This window comes from Typha angustifolia, chromosome 1, assembly GCF_048772165.1.
Source record: "Typha angustifolia cultivar Huaian chromosome 1, ASM4877216v1, whole genome shotgun sequence".
In the NCBI taxonomy this organism is placed as follows: domain Eukaryota; kingdom Viridiplantae; phylum Streptophyta; class Magnoliopsida; order Poales; family Typhaceae; genus Typha; species Typha angustifolia.
In genome coordinates, this window is record NC_133239.1 from 3,658,067 (window position 1) to 3,677,633 (window position 19,567).

A 19,567-nucleotide genomic window follows, 5' to 3' on the forward strand; every position below is an offset into this window, starting at 1 on the left:
TCTGATTTATTTGAGTTTACATAAGTCATAAATAAACACTCCTACGGGTTAACACGACGCCGTCTATTTAACTTAAACAGATTGATTTTGGGTTAAACAAGATCGAAGAGGAGACACGAGCACGACGTAATTAATAATCGAATTAAGCGGGTCAGCTCATTTAAAACCCGAATCTAATGATACTAAATCTAAAACCGTTTAAAATCTTTGAGTTAGTATTCGGTACCCAGGGTGAAAAATTAAACCCTATGTCCAAAAAAGGTAGATAGTACCCACCACTGCCCAGGGTGGTTCCCGGCCAATCTTTTACCAAAAAGTTTCACCTGAGAAAAACTCACAGAAGGAAAGGGTTTTTAACCCTTTATTCTAATTTATTTTTATCGAATTAGACTATCTTTCAAACTTATTAGTCTAATTTATTATAGCCATAATAAAAACGTTGAACTAATTAATATTTTATCTCTAAGTAAAAAATACTAATTAGCTCAGTATTTTTGTTTTATCCTGAAACGCTGATTAGTTTAATATTTTATATATATACATATTTTTAACTTAATTCAGTCCTTAAGGAATTAGTGTTTTTCTTAAAGCTATAGTAAATTAGTCCCTATTTAATAATAATTTTTACAAATAATCTATTTCGATTAAAAAAAAGGGTCAGTTTGGTGAAAAACTCGATTAAACTTGCAATTTACTCTTACTCTAATTTTTTACACCTTGATAAATTAGTCACCGTTTAATAATAAGTTTGAGAGATAACCTATTTCGATTAAAAAAAAAAATTGGGTCAGTTCGGTGAAAAATAAATTGACTCTAATTTTTAGACCTTGGAATAATTATTGGAAGTGGAGAGAATTTGATTTTCCAATCATCATGTCATGCAATTATGGTGTACTTGCAAATTGTTCACTGGCTTTTGGTACAGACTCTGAACGTAGCCAAGTCATTGTGTTTTGTTTGTCTCATTCTCTGTATGCATGTCATGAAAGGATAAATGGGGCCAATAATTGGACAATAAGAGACATATGCATTTAGCACCATGTTTTTGGATTTATTACGTTTTTTCTTTTTTACTTTTGTTCGTACACAAAAGTGATCCCTTTGTTTTCAACATTAACGTCCAAATAATACCCTAATTCATTCGGATAGTCACCTGTCCACCTTTTTTTTTTTTTTTCCTTAGTTTTTATTAATCTAAGGTTCTATTTGGGTTGCAAATTCTGAGTCAGAGGGACCTTTGTTATTTTTATTTTTCCTATGTAAGCTGTGGGAGTTCCTTCTCTTTATCATCCGTGATTCGAATTTGATCGAATCATTTCGCTGAGAATATTGGGTTCGCTGGGTCGAACTCGCTTAGCTAGATTTAATCATTTACTATTTTAAGATGATTAGTATTTTTGGATTTTGGATTTGAACGTTCAAACACTTAATGGGCTGTTTAAATGCCTGCATTTAAACAGCCTTATGATGCTGCAGATTGAGAGCACTTTTTCAACATTGCATTCAGATGCTCGACAAGTCATTCGAACTTTCAACATCGATTCTAGTCCAACTTAAGTTACTTTAAGGGTTTGTTTAGTTTGAGGTTAACCTCTGTATATGTGGGGGGCAAGCTAATCTAGGGTCCCAAGATTTTAGATTTTGCCTCTTTCTCTACCTCTCATCTCTCTGTCTTGATCTCCTTCCCTCATGTTCTCTCAAGCCAAAGCCAATGCTCACCAAGCCGGAGGCTCCTTCCTCCCTCATCTACCGATCCCACTAGTCCTTTAGGGTCGGCCTTGGGCCTCATTCTCCATCCCTTAGTAATACCATCATAACTATTGTCCACTCTATCTGCATCTCTAGATCAAATCGCCTCTTTTGTTGTTATCACCAAACCACACCACAACCTCACCACAAATCTACCCGAAAACCAGTACATATTAATTTGGTGAAAATTTTGGAGAGAATGAATAATTGAATATTCAATTTTAAAGCTTTCATCCAGGTTGATTTTCTCATTAAGCTAGCTAGTCATGGGTGAAAATGGGAATCATACTATCCCCCTAATATTTCCTTCTCCTCACTTTGTAATATCTAACTTGCTTTCTTTGTATATTCTCCCCTTCAATCTTGTAACTAAGCATCGCCCATTATTTCTCAAGAAAACACATGAGCATAATTATATAGAAGCAGAAAAAACAAAATAAAAATTAATAAGTTCAAAACGCAAGATGTTAAATATATTTATCATTTACATACATGGGCATGTATGTAAATGCTTAGCTACTGTTCACTTCATGAATATTTTTTTATTATTTTAAAATACAGCCTCAGAATGATCTTATTCTAGAATGCAAACACTATTTATCAAAATTATATCTTATACCTACGTACTAACTAAATTACCAATTTATCCTATATATATCCGTCAATCTACTTTACATTAAATTGAATAGTATTTATCGCAATTTCAAAATAGATAAAAGATATTGTTTCCATTTCTTATTTCACTTTATACTATATCAAAGGTAATTATTATATCTTTATTTAAAAAAATAAGTGAACATACAAATAATTATTTCTATAATAAATATCTTATTTTGAGAATAATTAAAATAGTAATACCTATTTCAGACTTGCCCTTAGGAGGGTTTAGAATTTAAACCGTAGATTAAGTTTATAGCATTTGACTTGACCACTTTCCCTGTCCATGGTTGGACTATTTATGCAATTATGCTGACCAATTCTTTCTCGAAATTGGAATATGACCCATTCTAATTAATGACTTTCTTTTCTAATCAGATTGAGAAAGACTTGGATGTTATCCGATTGCATCCAAATTTCTATTCCTAAGTTTATCTGCCTCTATAATTTGGAACAATTTTATCCATGTATATGTATGAACTGAGGCTATTTATTGGTGTATTAGTCCACAACTTCATCATTTTTGAAAGAATCCAAATTAAATCTTAAATGGTGGTAATACGCCTAAATTCTTGCTTATTAATATTTGGCAAATTTTAAGTTACAACGTGATTTAGCTCGATTTTAACTTATCTTTTTATAGTTTAAACTAGATTGCAATTGTTAGATTTTCCATACAAAAATAACGGTTTATTGTGTCATCGCCATCGATATTTTTTGCTATGAATAAATTATAAAATGACAAATTATCCCTTCCATATTCAAACTAGACTATGTACTTGCAAGGGTAACAGTTGATTAAGCATTGCAATATAGTTTAGATCATATAGGAGTTAAATGCTTAAATATGAAGGACAATAGTGTGTGTTAAAATTAGGTTAGACCACAAAAGATAAATAGTAATTTCCTCTAAATATTTTCGTGGCATTCTATAGTTGAGTTAATACTTCACCATTTTATTTTCAAATTCATAGATTCATATATAGATATAGTTGAGTAATTTGCAACAAAAAACTCTTTCGTCGTGGTATCGACAGTTTTAGGCTCTTTAGAGTAAGATTTTTTTTTATTGAATTAGCTTTAACAAAATAAAAAGAAGATTATCCTAAATTTATATAAGTAAATACTATGTAAAAAGTACGTATTTAATTTTGCTAATATATGTATTCGAATCTAGTAAAAAACTATATTTTATATAAAAAGAATGTAAAATATACATTTTTAATTTTGACAAGATACACATCTAGAATATGCTTTGTATTCTATATTTGAAGAGCCTAAAATTATCGATACTATAACTATATAAATATGAGGTTTTCTTATGCAAATTGCTTAGATATAACTAATATCAGATTTAATTTATGTCCATAATAAACAACAATTACTTGATCCATTCTCTTAAAAAAAAAGTAGGATAATTTATGTTAGAGTACTTTTTTTTAAAATTAATTTACATTAATTTGTTTTTGCTTTGCTTTTGGCACAAGTTAACAATTTTGTTCAAGAAAAAGATTATAGTGTATAATAATTTTTTATGAGCAAACAAACTATAATCATCCAAGTTTTTATTTTATTTTTCATTTATCTCTATAGAAAATATCCCATACTCCTTTTTCATTGGTTAAATATTACATTGGGAAAAAAATGAGATAACATAATAAAGGGATAGTTATACTTATTCTAAACTATCATTATTTTTCATATAATTTTTCTGAATTTTTTTCTAGCACATAGAATTTTTGAACTATTAAATGTCTCACTTCTTCGATTTTATACACGAAAAAACTTAAAAAGCCTAAAATAACACTCACGAAGGTAAAAGTATTTCTCTATTATTTTCTTTAAAATATAAGAATAAATATATTATATAGTTATATTATATAGTTACTCCTGTGACTTATACGTGATAATTTATGGATGAAGAATATATCGCTAACTTATCAAAAGAAGTATTTAAGACATTTTCAATAATTTAGGGATTCATGGGTCAAAAATAAGTTTAAAAGTATAATCATCTCTAAAATAAATAACATTGGGTTGTTGATATTTCAAGTTAGAGAAAAAAAAATAATATTCCTCATGTGGGTATCAACATATAATATGGCTATCTAATTTTCAAATATAAGAGGTTGGGACTATTTTAATGGTAAACAAGGTACATGGACATGTGAGAGTTATATTTCCCATCAAGGCATAGGTCAACCACCACAACTTACGAGTCATATAATGTATTCCTAGTGTATCACCCTCAATATTTCTTGTCCTTCTATTATATACCCTAGGTAAATAGTTCCAAGTATTTATTTATTTATTTATTTATTTATTTATTTATTTCTAGGCATAATAAGTATAAATCTAACCTCGAAAAATGATCCAGATAAACTATATATATAGAACCAATGATAAAAAAAGAGCTTTTTTCTCTTAGAAATAAAATTTATTAATAGATGTATTTCTAAACTATTTAGAGAAATAAATATCAATCTAATATTTGATGGCTCGGCGGTGATTTGAAGGAGCAGCTCAGAAGCAGTTGTTAAGAAAAAAAATAAAAATATTAATTTAATTGTTAAAAAAAAGGCATAAAGAATAACTTTACAATGTCGTTCGTAAATGTAGTCCATTTTGTACTGCTAGTAAAATTTTCTTTTTTTCTCTAATAAACTCATAATTACATCCACACGATCAGCACCTAATCCAACTTGATCTCCTCAAAGGCAACAAACACAAAAAACACACAACCGCCGGGTCTCCCACGTGTCACCGCCATTTGCTTTCCGCCTTCCCATTCGTCACCAGGTGGGGTTCACCAAGTCGGGGCCCTGCGACCACGTCAGCACGTGGATCAGCAAAGGGCAGTTCCGTCATTAAAATATCTTTGGTAGTCTTCCCACTCAAGCCTACTAGCGGTGACCGGAACCCGTTCTTTAAGGAATTCTTTGCCTTTTCCTTTTTAGCTGCGCTTTTATTTTCTCCGACTCTTTCGCCGCTTATTCTCCTCCGCCTCCGCTTCTCCGCCCACCCTTGCGGTTTCCCGACCGCCGTGGACTCCGGTCACCGCCCCCGTAGGATCCGGAGCGCGGTCGGAAAACCGCCAACCCTCCTCTTTACTACTCCCGAGTTGCGGCGCTACCTATACATACATCTATATATATACATAGCGTACGACGTATTCGAGCTCTCTGTTGTTCTCTTCTCGACTGTTCGAGTGGATCCCCGGGAGGAGAAGAAGGAGAAGGAGAAGGGGGAGTTGAGATTCCTAGGGTTTTGTTGTTCTCTTTGGTGCTGGAGATTTGATGAGAATCCAAGGAAGGATCTGGAATCTATGACGAAGGGGCGGCGCTTGGGATCGGCTCACACATGGAATGGCAGATCTCGACGGGTATGGGGTTTCCCCCGACCGGGATATCGACAAGGTAAGTTAGAGATTGGCGTTATTTGGAAGCGTTAGTTTATTATATGTCCCATCGTTTCCTTTTCTTTCGGTGAAAATTTTGGGATACTTTTTTTGTTTTTGTTTGTGTTTTCGTTTTTGCTTTTCTTGGAGTTATTCGATCTTATGGTGCGGAATAAGCTAGGAGAGAGATGTTAGGATGGAGATAAATAAAAAGGGCCTCTTATTTGATACTTGGAGTGCTTCAGTGTTGAAATTTGTATTATGGCTAGAAACTGTAAAAATAGTGTTTGTAGGCGGTACTTCTTGTACGATTATGTAGTGGGAGAAACTGGGGGATGATGGAACAAAGTTTAGATGCCAAAGAATGCTTGGGAGGAACTAATAGGAATTATGGGTTTGTTATCTTGGGTTTTAAAGTTGTTGGTGGTTGGTGATGTCTGCGTGTCTGTTTGTGATTCCGTAGTGTTGAAATTGGTTACTGCCATTCGATCTGTTTGGAAAACATATATTTGGCATTTGAAGCTCATTGGGGCTTCGAGACAGGACTATATGGGGATTCTTCTTATGTCTTTTGGGGAAACTTATTGCAACAACCAGGTCCACCGTTGCTTTTTAAGTTTCATTACATTAGTTCTGTGCAGTGTGTTTTTTGAATAGCAAAGATGTTACCACATATTTTGTATATATCAAAGACGTAACAAATTGTGGAACTCGCAAGGTAGATGTTTATTTCAAATTTATCTGTATGATCACTTCTTTTCAACTTTGCATATGCAAAGAATCCTTGTACTACTAATTTAGGGGCTTAAATCAAAGTTATGTCACTATAAATTTAGGATTAGCTGTAAGCCTGTAACTGAAACTTAATCTGATTCCATAGAGACAGGACTGGCATGTTAGAGCCCAATCTACATGAGATGCTGCTCTTACGTCTATATCTTGATGGCAGATAGAATAGGTTTCCTTATGCTAAGTACAACATGCAGGTGATTTGCTTACACATATTAGATGACTCGGGTTCTGCAAGCATTTGCAAATTTTTTTCTAAATTGCATGTATCATATATGTAAATAAACATAATTGTTCATATATTATTTTGTGAATTATGAATATTGGGAAATTAGGGAGGGAAAAGGCAAAAATAATGTGGAAAGGATTCGTACTTAAAGACACGAGAGCTCTTAATTTGACGCATATCGTTGAACTAAATAGGGATAATGGAGGAAGGACATCTATAACAGATCCAAAGAATTGGGACTAAATGTCTTGGTTGCTGTTGTTTTTGTTTGTGGGTTTGCACGCTTGATTTGCTCTGTTCAGATATATCTAAACTCAGCAGGTCTTATTAAAAACACCTGATATCCTTTGCATTATCATGTATGCAAATAACTCATATTGATCCATACTAGTATGAAAGAATAAACTATAAGCTAAAGTACATTCTAGTAAGATAGAATAAACTGTAAGCTAAAGTATCCTTGGCTTCCTTTGTTTCCATGTAATACTTGATGTTTTACTGGTAGTTCTGACTACAGCAAAGGTCTTGCTGTTAGTTCTGACTACAGCAGAGACATTTTTTTGTTAGTAAGGTTAGATGAAAGATCTTAAGATGATTAAAATTTTATTGTTTGTGGCTGGGAGATTTCTCTCTTAAAATAATTTAAGTAAAAATACCAGACTTGAAATAATTTTCCAAATTATGTGGATGATGGCCTTTTTTTTGCATAGATATTAGTTTCCAATATTTGACTGTCATTTATATGTACTTGTTTCTGATGGATGGATGCTACAGATAACTGTATTGAATTCTTCGTCCTCAGAATTTGGATGATTTTAAATAGTTGAATTAGATTCCTTTATGTCTGGTTACATATCTTTACTGCTTTGTTTATACTCTTTTTGTTAATTAGCATCGAATTTTTCTTTTGCCGCCTTGCTTTTGCTCTTTTTATGTTACCATTGAAAACTATGGCTTACAAGGTTTTGTTTCTGAAAATTTCCTTTACATTGTGATTCTCATAAGGGCGAAGTTGATTATATGCTCAAATTTTTTCTTTTGTCTTTTCATTCCTTTTCTTTTTAAGGCATTCGTTACTTTGGAGGAAGAGTATCTATTACATAATCACTGTTGGAAAGGGAAGCAAAGTTTTACCCATTCAAACTATCTAATGTGTTTCTTTTTCCACGTGTATTTCTTGAATAAGTTACTAAAAAATGATTATTAAACAATTAGACAAGGCTTGAGTTTCGTGTGGTAAAGATGGGTTGATTCAAATATTATGCTAACTTATTTGTTTGCTTTGACTGAGCTATAGCAATTTGGCAATTATTTTGCTGAGTGTTTATACAACCATGTTGCTAAGCCTGACAAGCTAAAATGTGAAATTATGTCCATATGTTGTTTCTCAATGTAAGTATAGCTTTTCATTTTTTTATTGATCTTGTCAGGGTGAATCTTCATTGATTTGGTCTACCGGTGGTGAAAGATCCTTGAAACTAGCTTCTGTTTCTGGAATCATCCCAAGTCAAAGAACAGTGAGTTACATCCTCGTGTCCAGTCATTACTTGTTTCCTATGCATCAGAATATGCTATACCGATAAGTTCAAGGCCATGCACTAAATATTTTTGTTTGCATACTCACATGTTAGATATCCAAGGATAAATTTGAGGCAGAGGTGTTGTTTGGTGGCCTCAATGCATTCATTTCTTCAAATGAATGTAGTCGTTCAAAAATTGATGGATGGAGTGACGGTGGACTTTATTTTGAGGTAAATATGTACCTTGAACATTATCCATTTTTATGTTTCCATTCAACACTTAATTTAGAGAGGTCAAGAGCGTTATTACAATTGCTGGAATATCTTGATAGGTATAATTTCTGTCCACTCTCTTGCTTGTACAGTTGTACACGTTCCTATAATTCTTGATGCCAATTTCTTGGCTTCTAGTCTTCACATCTAGGTAATGTTGGTGTGAGGCTTCCATATTTAAGAATATCTAGTAACAAGACAAGTCAGCTGTATAGCCTACCAAAGTACCAATTTTACATTCTAAGCAGACACAGCTGTAGACTTAAGCAATGTTCTTTCTGGTTTATTTGGTGTCACCGACGCACCGTTAAATTTGTCCATTATGCATAGTAATATATTTTTGCATTCAAAGAGAAGACTTCCTAGTTTTTTTTTCTCCCTTTCACCTTTCCCCCCCTTCCTTTCCTTATGTTGTGCAAATCTAACTCTGGAATAATGTTGGAAAATACGAAGAGAATGGTTCCAATTGAAGGCCTTGACTTGTCGCGTGGATTAGGTAAAGGTGCAATATTGCCGTCAGTGATGGCTCAGATATCAGCTTGTAAGTGAGGTTTAACTTGTAATAGAGTTTTCTTTTTTACAGCATTTGTGAAGGCTTTAACATGATAAAGAAGAGTCAGATAAGATAGGAGGACAGCAATTTATCTGGAAGACGCAAAGATTTCTTTATGCTTCTCTTTCATTTTATTTTTTTTCAAGTGTCTATATTGGGCATTTTAGCTCAACTTTTTTATCAGGCTTTAAACCACAGATCTTTGTTTTCATCTATAATGTTTCTATTGTATCATGTTGTACTTTTTTGTGTGAATCAGCCTTATGATTGTTTACATAGTTTCATGAAAACTTTTTCAGGATACAAGGGATTTGATCTCCAAGAGTCCAAGTGAGAGCTCCATTAGCACATTACTCTCTGTTAGTTCCCCAGACAGTAACCTGAAGCCAGTTACTTTACCTGTAATATCTTCTTCTGAAAATTTGGTAAATGTAGAAAGATCAGATGTAACAAATATGCATGTGAAAGGTACCTCTTCAGATGTTTTCAGAGTTAGTATCTCTAGTGCGCCTAGCACATCTAGTCATGGTTCTGCTCAAGATGACTGTGATTCTTTAGGTGATGTGTATGTGTGGGGTGAGGTCATATGTGATAATTATGCAAGAAGTGGTGCTGATAAAATCATTAGTTCTTCCAGCGGTAGAGCTGATTTCCTTCTACCAAAGCCTTTGGATTCCAATTTGGTTCTGGATGTCCACCATCTGGCTTGTGGGGTTAGGCATGCTGCTCTTGTTACAAAACATGGAGAGGTCTTTACATGGGGTGAAGAATCTGGAGGCCGTCTTGGTCATGGAGTTGGAACAGACATTGTTCACCCACATCTAGTCGAGTCTTTAGCAATTTGTAATGCGGAGTTTGTTGCTTGTGGTGAGTTCCACACATGTGCTGTGAGCATGTCAGGTGAACTTTATACGTGGGGAGATGGTACTCATAATGTAGGGCTTCTTGGTCATGGTAACAATGTCAGTCACTGGATACCTAAGAGAGTTTCAGGTCCATTGGATGGGCTTCAAGTTGCTTATGTCACCTGTGGCACCTGGCATACAGCCGTGATTACTTCAGCTGGGCAACTGTTCACTTTCGGTGATGGCACATTTGGCGTTTTAGGTCATGGAAACAGGGAAAGCATTTCCTATCCAAGGGAAGTTGAATCTTTGATGGGTTTGAAGACAATTGCTGTTGCATGTGGTGTATGGCACACTGCTGCTGTGGTAGAGGTTATAGTTGCCCAGTCTAGTGCAAGTGTCTCATCTGGAAAGTTGTTCACCTGGGGAGATGGTGACAAGTATCGACTCGGTCACGGAGATAAGGATCCACGACTTAAACCCACTTGTGTACCTTCATTGATTGACTACAATTTTCACAAAGTAGCTTGTGGTCATACTCTTACTATTGGCTTGACAACTTCTGGGCGAGTTTTTACCATGGGAAGCACTGTTTATGGTCAGCTTGGTAATCACCAGTCTGATGGGAAGATTCCCTGTTCAGTTGAAGACAAGCTTGCCAGTGAATCCATCGTAGGGGTTGCTTGTGGTTCATACCATGTTGCAGTTTTGACGTCCAGGAATGAAGTTTTCACATGGGGAAAAGGAGCCAATGGAAGATTAGGTCATGGAGACCTTGAAGATCGGAAAACACCTACACTTGTTGAAGCTTTGAGGGATAGACCTGTTAGACATATAGCTTGCGGTGCAAACTTCACTGCTGCTATATGCCAGCATAAGTGGGTGTCAGGTGCAGAGCAGTCTCAGTGTGCCTCATGCAGACAGGCATTTGGATTTACTCGCAAGAGGCATAATTGCTATAACTGTGGACTTGTACACTGTCATTCATGCAGCTCCAGGAAGGCTTTAAGGGCAGCTTTGTCTCCTAATCCTGGAAAACCATATCGTGTTTGTGACTCCTGTTATGCTAAATTAAATAAAGTATCAGATTCTGGTGGAATGAACAACAAGAGAAATGTTGTAGCCCGCCTTTCAGGCGAAAGCAAAGATAGGTTTGACAAAGCAGATACAAGGGCAGCAAAGGCAATCTTGCCTAGTAACTTTGATATGATTAAGAATTTGGATACAAAGGCAGCTAAACAGGGGAGGAAGACGGATTCCTTTTCCTTTATTCGGACCCCTCAAATTGGTTCCCTGATACAACTAAAAGATATAGCTTTGTCTGGTGGTATAGATATGAACAAAGCAGTTCCAAGAGCAGTTCGCACATCATTGGTTCAATCTGTAAATTCTTCCAGAGCTGTTTCACCTTTTTCCCGACGACCTAGTCCTCCACGTTCAGCAACACCAATTCCTACAACTTATGGTCTTTCTTTCTCGAAAAATGTTGCTGATAATCTGAAAAAGTCAAATGAGCTTTTGAAGCAAGAAGTTCAAAAATTGCGTGCGCAGGTACTTTATTTTGTCTACTCTTCTAGAACTTAATTCTAACTTTATTAGCTTATCTGACCTATAAACGTAATGGATCTGTTTAGGTTGATAATCTCAAACAGCGCTGTGATTTTCAAGAACTTGAGTTGCAGAAATCAGCAAAGAGGGCTCAAGAAGCCATTGCACTGGCTGCAGAGGAATCTGCTAAGTCCAAAGCCGCAAAAGAAGTTATAAAATCATTAACAGCGCAGGTAATCTGCAGAGGAAAACAAGTCATTGCTTTATTTTTCTTATAAAAAGTTTGACAACTGGATCTATGTATTGGGTACTTACAAGTTACAGCAGTTATGCAACTGAACAGTTATCTTGCTTCTACAAAAAGCAGCACTATATTAACAAGCAAGAAACGTAACAAAAGTCTAGGTCCTCTAGTAGATCCATGAGGTAGTATTAGTTTTGGCATTAATTCCAATATTAATTATATACCCTTTATGTGAAACTAAATTATTGGTAAGTGATTCTTAATTTTCGTTGTTAAAGCTAGCTTAAGTCACTATCAGTTCCCTCAACTTCTGTCAAAATATTCTGATTTTAGTGTTTGTTTATATCACTGCTTGTCAATTCTTTTATCTTCCGCTGATATTTCTCTGTCTTCTGCTTTCATGATGTAGCTTAAGGATATGGCAGAAAGACTGCCTGATGGTGTCTATGAAGGTGGTGAGATGAAACCGGTACTTCTGCCAAATGGAACCGAGTTGCATGCTAATCAGTCAAATATGAGAGTGATGCACCAGTCACGAAATGATTCATACAACATTTCAAACACAACTAACACTGTTCGCACAACTCATACAAATGGAATTTCAGGTGAAAATCATATACCGGCAGGTCGTGAAATTAATGAAATGAATACGCACTTTCAAAACCATAGGCTTGTGATCCCTCATGAAACAGAAGAACATATAAGTAGAAGACCACCAAATGGTTGCGAAGAGATGCCAACTTCAACCAGCAGAACACATGACAATGTTAGCAAGGAAAGCGAGCCCCTTCAAGATAGTGAAAATGGTTTCAAGTCTCGAAGCACCATGTCAACCAGTATTCAAGTTGAGGCAGAGTGGATTGAACAGTATGAACCTGGCGTATATATAACTCTTATGGCCCTTCGTGATGGCACACGAGAACTGAAGAGAGTGCGTTTCAGGTAATTGGAATAATCTGCTTCTGTGTACTGTATTGCACAATTGTCCTTTTCCGTTCCTGATCTGAAGTGGGTGGTTAACTGCTGCTTTCATGTTACCTCCTGTTATCTTTGATAAATTCTATCAAGTTTCTCATGCCCAGTTATTTGTTAGGAACAGTGTAACTGCTTTTTTCTTTAATTTCTCCTCTGAATCTTTTTCTGCAGTCGAAGAAAATTTGGGGAGCATCAAGCAGAAGCATGGTGGTCAGAGAACCGTGAAAAGGTTTATGAGAGATATAATGTCCATGCATCTGACAGAGCCTCATCGGCAGCATCTACCCAATCTGCTCGGAGATCTGAAGAGGACTTCCTTCATCCTTCCAAAGTTTAGTACATTACAATTTCAGCAAAGCAGGAACATTGCTGAAGTCTCACGAGACCAAGTTCAAGTCGAAGACTGATCTTTTGTGCCATGCAGGACTTTTCAGTATGCAATGCTTCTCCCCAGATAATAGTTTGATTTATGCTATTTCTTCCATAATCACACCTTTTTGGATCGGGCTGCCCTGCATTTTGTCTTGTATTATGTGTACATATGATCATAAAAAGGGAATCGTCTGTGGTAGAGGGGAAGATTTGAGAGAGTTGTAATCCTTCCTCTGTATACCTTTTCCATTCTAGAAATTGCAGATGAATTTCCCTCATCACGTCTTAATTTCTTTTCAATCTTTGGATTTTGTGGGTTATCTACAGCCTAAGTTGTACAGATTTCTGCATATGTGGGAGGCTCCCATAGGCTGCCCTGAAATGGGAAGAGTACGCCGTTCATGTAAGGACATTTGATGTTGAAATTTTAAAAGCTTCTTTTTGTTTCCAAATTCTGACGGTTTTTGTTCTGCTGCAGTTCATGTAAATTTGGTTCAAAAATATCTTCGAAGGGCACAACAGGAGTGGATCCTCTACGGCCTGATTGCAGATGCTTACAGGCTTACTAAATACCCAACTTAGTATGCTCCTGCAACTGTGGCTTTATATAATCAGTTCCATTTGAGTATATATATCTACTCTTGAGGAAGTAAAAAGAACAGGTCGATGCCAAATTTGATTGGCTCAAAGTAGTTACTAAACAGAAAATACCCCGGTAACATTTTTATTCAGTGAGTGAAACAAATGTTTTCTTGAGTCACAAAAGTGCTAAATGTCTAATTAATTAGAGGCTGCATTTTTACTCCTTTTTTGCTCAAAATATCATACTTCTGGTCGATGTAAATTTTTTATCCTAGTAGGAGTTGTAACAGACATCAAATCTTTATATCTAGATGTTTAGTTAATTAATTGATGGAGTAATATGCAAGGATCTGCTACTAGCTGGCATTGTGATTCTCTATTGAACAACTTAAATTACCTATTTGCCTATTATTCCAACTTCTGATGTAACTACTTCATGTGGTATGGATACACTTAGTCTTGCAACATAAATAACAGGTTAAAGACTCACAGTAGGATTTCCTCTTCTTTTTTTTGTTCTTATCATATAAGTCTTATTGCCATTTTGTTTAATCTTTGGAATATTCGACAAGTCTAGTAAGAATGTAGGATGGAAGGGGTTTTGCTATCGGAAGAGAAAGGTCATATAAGGGGCTTTGCCATTTTCTTATTTACATTGATGTTCTTTATACTTGCATTCACTATAAGCCTTGCGATCAGAATATAAAAGATCAATTACATCGTTCTGCATCTATCTTTAAGTTTTCAGAGAAGGCAGTGGGTTATCATACTCCGAATGCATGCAGTTGCTCTTTATTATTATTATTGAGAGAGATGGAGAGAGAATGCATGCAGATGCTCTTGTTAGGCTGATGACAGGTTATTGGACAATTTAACTGGAAAATGTGGCTTCAGTGAACAGTGCACTTGGGCCCTGAGCCGGGCTGGTGCACAAAATTTTCGGATTGGGTCGAGTTCAGATTTATGAACCTTTTTTTGACCTAATCGAACACAAAAAGGTACTTCTTAAGACAACCAAATGCTTATTCTATTTGTCATTTAACTTGTTCCAGTTGTTATCCTGAGGGGTTATGACTGTCAGTAAATTGGATGCAGCATTTACTGTAGCATACGTTTGCATTTGGCTGCGATATTTGTCCAGGTTGACATCCTCTTCCTCTTTTTACTCTGATTCATTTCTCGTTCAGTTTACTTGTCAGAGAAATAAATTATTTGGCCAGATGATTAATGGCTTCTTGGATGTTTGCTCTTAAAGCACTGGATTTCACTTCTTTTTTTGTGGGTCCTCTAGGTTATAAGAGCAGATAATGGTCTCTTAAGTAGACATTTTGGAGACTCTCTGCTGCGCAATCTTACCCTCGTTGCGAAACCTTATTCTTAGATCAGAGCAAGAGGATTTTAATCTTCCACGAAAAACAAAATGTGGAACTTTGCTCTCTAGTTTAATTACGACATAAAATGATGTAGAATAATTTAGTTAGTTGCTAGTGAGGAAATGGTGACTACCTATCCTACGAAATTGAATGAGGTGGGTCAAAGGTTTCATTAACTTCTGGTGCCATGATTGCATGGATGGCATAAAGCCCGAGTTTCTGACCGAAGTAAATCTTCCAAAATTTTCATATCTCAAGAAAGTGAAATGAGTCCATCTTACTGTAGTTTAATTGTCCGGCGTCTTCTTTTAAGGAAAACGTTGATCTTTATCAGTATTTTTATCAAGGGAAAAAATTTTATTTTTTTTCACATTTAAATAATTAAGTATTTTATTATTAGAAATATTAAAATATTATATATTTTTATTAAAACGTTGAAGTACTCAATTTTGAAAGTTATAACTTTCTAAATGACAATTGAGTTTGAACATATGATATGTTATTAGAAAGAATTATAAAAAAAAAAGAGAAATGTAATAAGAGAAAGATATAGATAAAAATATAGAGAGAAAAATTTAGACCTTTGTAACTTTGTGTTTGATTATTCATTTTAATTATAAAATATATTATTATGAAGATATAAAAAAAAATATCTATATGTTGGTACAACATAATAATTTCGCAGTAGATTGCGCTCAGAATTATAAAAAAACAATTTCTTCAAATTTAATTCTAAATTTTCTCTTCTCTTTTTACTAATAAAATATTAAACTGTTAAGCATTTTTAAAGAAAATAAAATACTAGTTTAATATTTTTTAAAAATAAAGTTTAGTATTTTTATCTAAAAAGTAAAATGCTGATAAAATTAATATTTTACTAGCCGTGACAGTAAAGTTTTGGGAGAGGGTAGATTGGTGAGAAACTCTATAAAGCCATGCTCATTTACCTTTCAACCCAGAGAGAAAGAGAGAGAGAGAGAGAGAGAGAGAGGTTTGTTGTTGCGTGTTCCACAGTGCTCCAATTAAAGTAGCAGCGATATTCTGATCGAAGCACACGCAATCTTGTCTTCCCTCCTAGACCTAGTACTACTGCAACTACTGCCTGAGCACTACTCCTCTTTGACTACTTCTTTCCTGGCTTAATTCTAATTAAACCCCTAAATTAAGCCCCACTCTTACGTACCCTTTTATATGCATATATTTTTAATACTCATCTAAATATACTTAGACACCTCAAATATCTAAATACTTCTTCTCTCTTTTAACGGTCGTGTCGATTACAAACTTTATATGACCATCTCATTCTTACCTTTTCTTTTCTTATTCTTTCCTCTAGTGTCAAGATAAAATATGGTCTCTGAAAACCTAATATAGATCATGCGACAGTCACATAGTATATTTAAACAGAAAATTCCAATGAATATATATTTATATATATTTCAGAGATTTTATATAATTAGGAGGAGGATTAACATATCACGAAAAATAAAGTATGGGGTCTATATAAAAATTGACGATAGTTTAAATGTATAGATGTAATTATCCCTAGTTCTTTCCCTATATTTTTCCCATTTTTTTTAATAGATTTTCTTTTCTTATATTATCATATTGACACAAATTATGGGTTTATTTTTCTTAAACTAGCCTCCTTTAATCCCGACCAAAGAGGTCTTTTTAGACACGTCAATTGCCAATTCATTTGTCCTATAATAAAAGGATCTCAAACAAAAGTTAGTATTTTACGTCTAATTATCTCTCAAGTTAAAAATGAGTATAGATTAGGGGGAGTGGTGTGGATCTAATGAACTCCATATAAAAGCCAAACTTATATATATATATAGACAGAGAGAGAGAGAGAGAGAGAGAGAGAGAGAGAGAGTGAGAGAGAGCTGAAATGCAACTCTTTGTTGGTGGGCAATTGAATACTTGGTGGCCCACTCATTCACCTAAACCAAGTCGACAAAAACCGTGGCTATTTTTTCGTATTGAAGTTTTAGATCTCCATATTCTAAATTTGTTCATAATTTCATATTCCATATCCCCTCTTTCTAGGAATCCTTTTATGGGATTCCTCCGACACCGCAACCCCACCACTAGTACAACACAAGCTTGTATTTAAGATGAGACAAAAAGGCAAACCAACCATATACCCTTCATTTAAATCCAACCTCTCTCTCTTTCCCTCTCTCTCATAACATGTAAATATACTTGCATGCTTGTTTCTTTACTTGGTTTTGAGCATACTCATGCTATATATATTAGTGTTACCATCCATATCATATATTCAATTATCTCACACCACCCCTTTGCCACTTGCTTACATCCCAACCTTTTCTTGCCTTCTTCTTCTTCTTCTACTCTACTAATCTCTTATAAGGCCAAATGGATCAGGTCTTAAGGAGGTGGATTCTAGCATGTTGGTTTGTGCTTCTTCTAATGGTTTCATGTTGTCATGGATCTAGAAGCATACAGACCTTTAAAGGGAGCCCACTGGGAAGGGAGAGTTCTGGAAACTTCCTCGGGTTCTTGCCGAGGGGCATGCGGATGGCGCCTTCCGGCCCGTCGAAGCGGCACAACGCCATTGGCTTCAAGAGTCTAACGTTGCCATGAAGAGATGAAGTTAAGAGAGAGTACTATAGGAGGTTAACAATGCATGCCTGAGTTCTTCTTCCTCTTCCTTTCCCAGGATGCCGGCCCGTTTCCTTATCCCTTACCACAAAGGAATAATATTGTTTGCCTTGGCTTGATAGATAGATAGATAGATAGATAGATAGAGAGAGAGAGAGAGAGAGTGTTGAGTTGATTGATCCTGGGAGGTCTTGTCCTGTATGTCAACTTCTGGATTGGTGCAGTCAAAAAAATCACTGCCTTTACTTTTCATAAAAAATATTTTTGATGAAAATTAATAAATATTTTTTCAACCCACCTTTGGTAAATCCAACTTATTAATATTCTCTGATGAAATCTCCACAGTTTGTATGAATGCCTAAATATACCATTTTTTTCCTTCATCATTTCATCTACTTCAGTTAATAAAAAAGGTGCAACAAATGTTTTGAATGGGTCTGAAAGCTCTCCCTTGCATACCTTATCATTTTTCAGTTAGGTTTCCTGCTCTTCTTCTTATGATGTTCTTCTTAATATATCCAACCTTTTTTGTGTTATGGCTAGCTAACTCCATAATGTAAGCTTAATGTGAAATCTAGAGTCGAACGGCATGATCATGAACTACTAAAGATTTGGAAAATTCTATGCCTCCAGACTTAACTTTTGTAAGGTTGAAACCTAGTTGGTGTTTTATGTAGTACATGCATAGATCTAGTTATAGTTTGATTCCTTCAGTTGTGACTCCATGTCATATTTGCAGTTAACCCTCGTGAAGTCCTTGATACAAAAACTACAAAGAGATGATGAGAGAGATGAAGGAATATTAAAATAAAGAAAGATGCTGGAGCAATGGAAAGAACAAAAGAAGAGAGAGAGAAAGAGGAAGAAAATAAGGTTAATTTTGCTCCTAATGAATAAATGAGTTATGAATCATGGGCATGCAAACAACTTTCTTTTTTCTCTGAAATTAATGGTTACATTAATATTGGAAGAATGATAAAGGTGAGTTTATATTGTATGCTAATTATTTCTTTCTCTGAAGGGTGCAATTGAGAGGATCATATTATAGTTCTACTTCTATAGAACTCTCTTCCTTGTAATGATCTGAAGAAACCTAAGAGTTGCATAGAAACTAAAAGGAAATAATTTGAAAAGAAGCAACCTTTTTTTATCAGGGATGTATACAATATTAAATCATGCAGTTGTCCAGTGGAATATTAAAATTCCACTTTAAATAAGAGACAATATCTGCTATATATCTGTGGAATATTATTTAGACATCTAACTAATTAAAAGCTCCTTCATATCTTTGCATTTTTTCTTTGTTGGAAATGAAAATATATATATATATATATATATATATATATAAAAATATATATATATATATATATATATATATATATTCGCATTTAATGTCTGGTTCAAGTTTTGTCTCTCTGCAGCTCTGACTGGAGGAATTTGCTGCATTCTTGTAAATTGTGTATGAGTTATTCTTGAAAGAGAATATTGTACAAAACTATACTTACATATTTAATACCTTGTTCATGTTCTATTGATCTATTCATTGGACAAGATTTTAATCTTCAAGACTTCAAGATGTAATAAAGAGTTACATACATACATTCTTGCTTTCTGAAACCAGGCTTGAACACTGTAACACAACTTGGCCCATCATCCATAGTCCATGGACACCCATTTGGCTTTGAGGATTTATTATTGAATTAATTATGATGCTATCTTTATTTTTTTAGGACAAATAACAGTTTCTGATTTTAACTTAGCTTTTCTATTTCAAACATAAGCTAACACCTTTATAGTCTAGATAAAATTATAATAGTTAGATTTTTTTGTCCA

General features: G+C 34.7%; 1 protein-coding gene across 2 annotated transcripts; it reads left to right on the forward strand.

Moving 5' to 3' along the window:
- The first annotated feature begins 5,335 nt into the window (after nucleotides 1-5,335).
- On the forward strand, nucleotides 5,336-14,007 carry LOC140765058 (PH, RCC1 and FYVE domains-containing protein 1). Of its 2 annotated transcripts, XM_073103984.1 has the most exons (9): nucleotides 5,336-5,822; nucleotides 8,252-8,338; nucleotides 8,453-8,572; nucleotides 9,467-11,563; nucleotides 11,647-11,793; nucleotides 12,214-12,409; nucleotides 12,497-12,746; nucleotides 12,951-13,554; nucleotides 13,630-14,007. In XM_073103984.1, exons 1-8 carry the CDS (start codon nucleotides 5,772-5,774, stop codon nucleotides 13,114-13,116), a joined length of 3,114 nt encoding a protein of 1,037 aa, XP_072960085.1. In that variant the 5' UTR covers nucleotides 5,336-5,771; the 3' UTR covers nucleotides 13,117-13,554; nucleotides 13,630-14,007. The 2 variants fall into 2 exon arrangements, with proteins under 2 accessions (XP_072960085.1, XP_072960079.1); XM_073103978.1 differs by having other exon boundaries at nucleotides 5,337-5,822; nucleotides 12,214-12,746.
- The last annotated feature ends 5,560 nt before the right edge of the window (nucleotides 14,008-19,567 follow it).

Excerpts from the sequence above, each read along its gene's own strand:
- LOC140765058 (XM_073103978.1), top strand. The coding sequence starts at position 5,772 with ATGGCAGATCTCGACGGGTATGGGGTTTCCCCCGACCGGGATATCGAC. Across the intron at positions 8,573-9,466 it reads ACGGTGGACTTTATTTTGAG|GATACAAGGGATTTGATCTC; the intron begins GTAAATATGTAC and ends AAACTTTTTCAG. Across the intron at positions 11,794-12,213 it reads TAAAATCATTAACAGCGCAG|CTTAAGGATATGGCAGAAAG; the intron begins GTAATCTGCAGA and ends TTCATGATGTAG.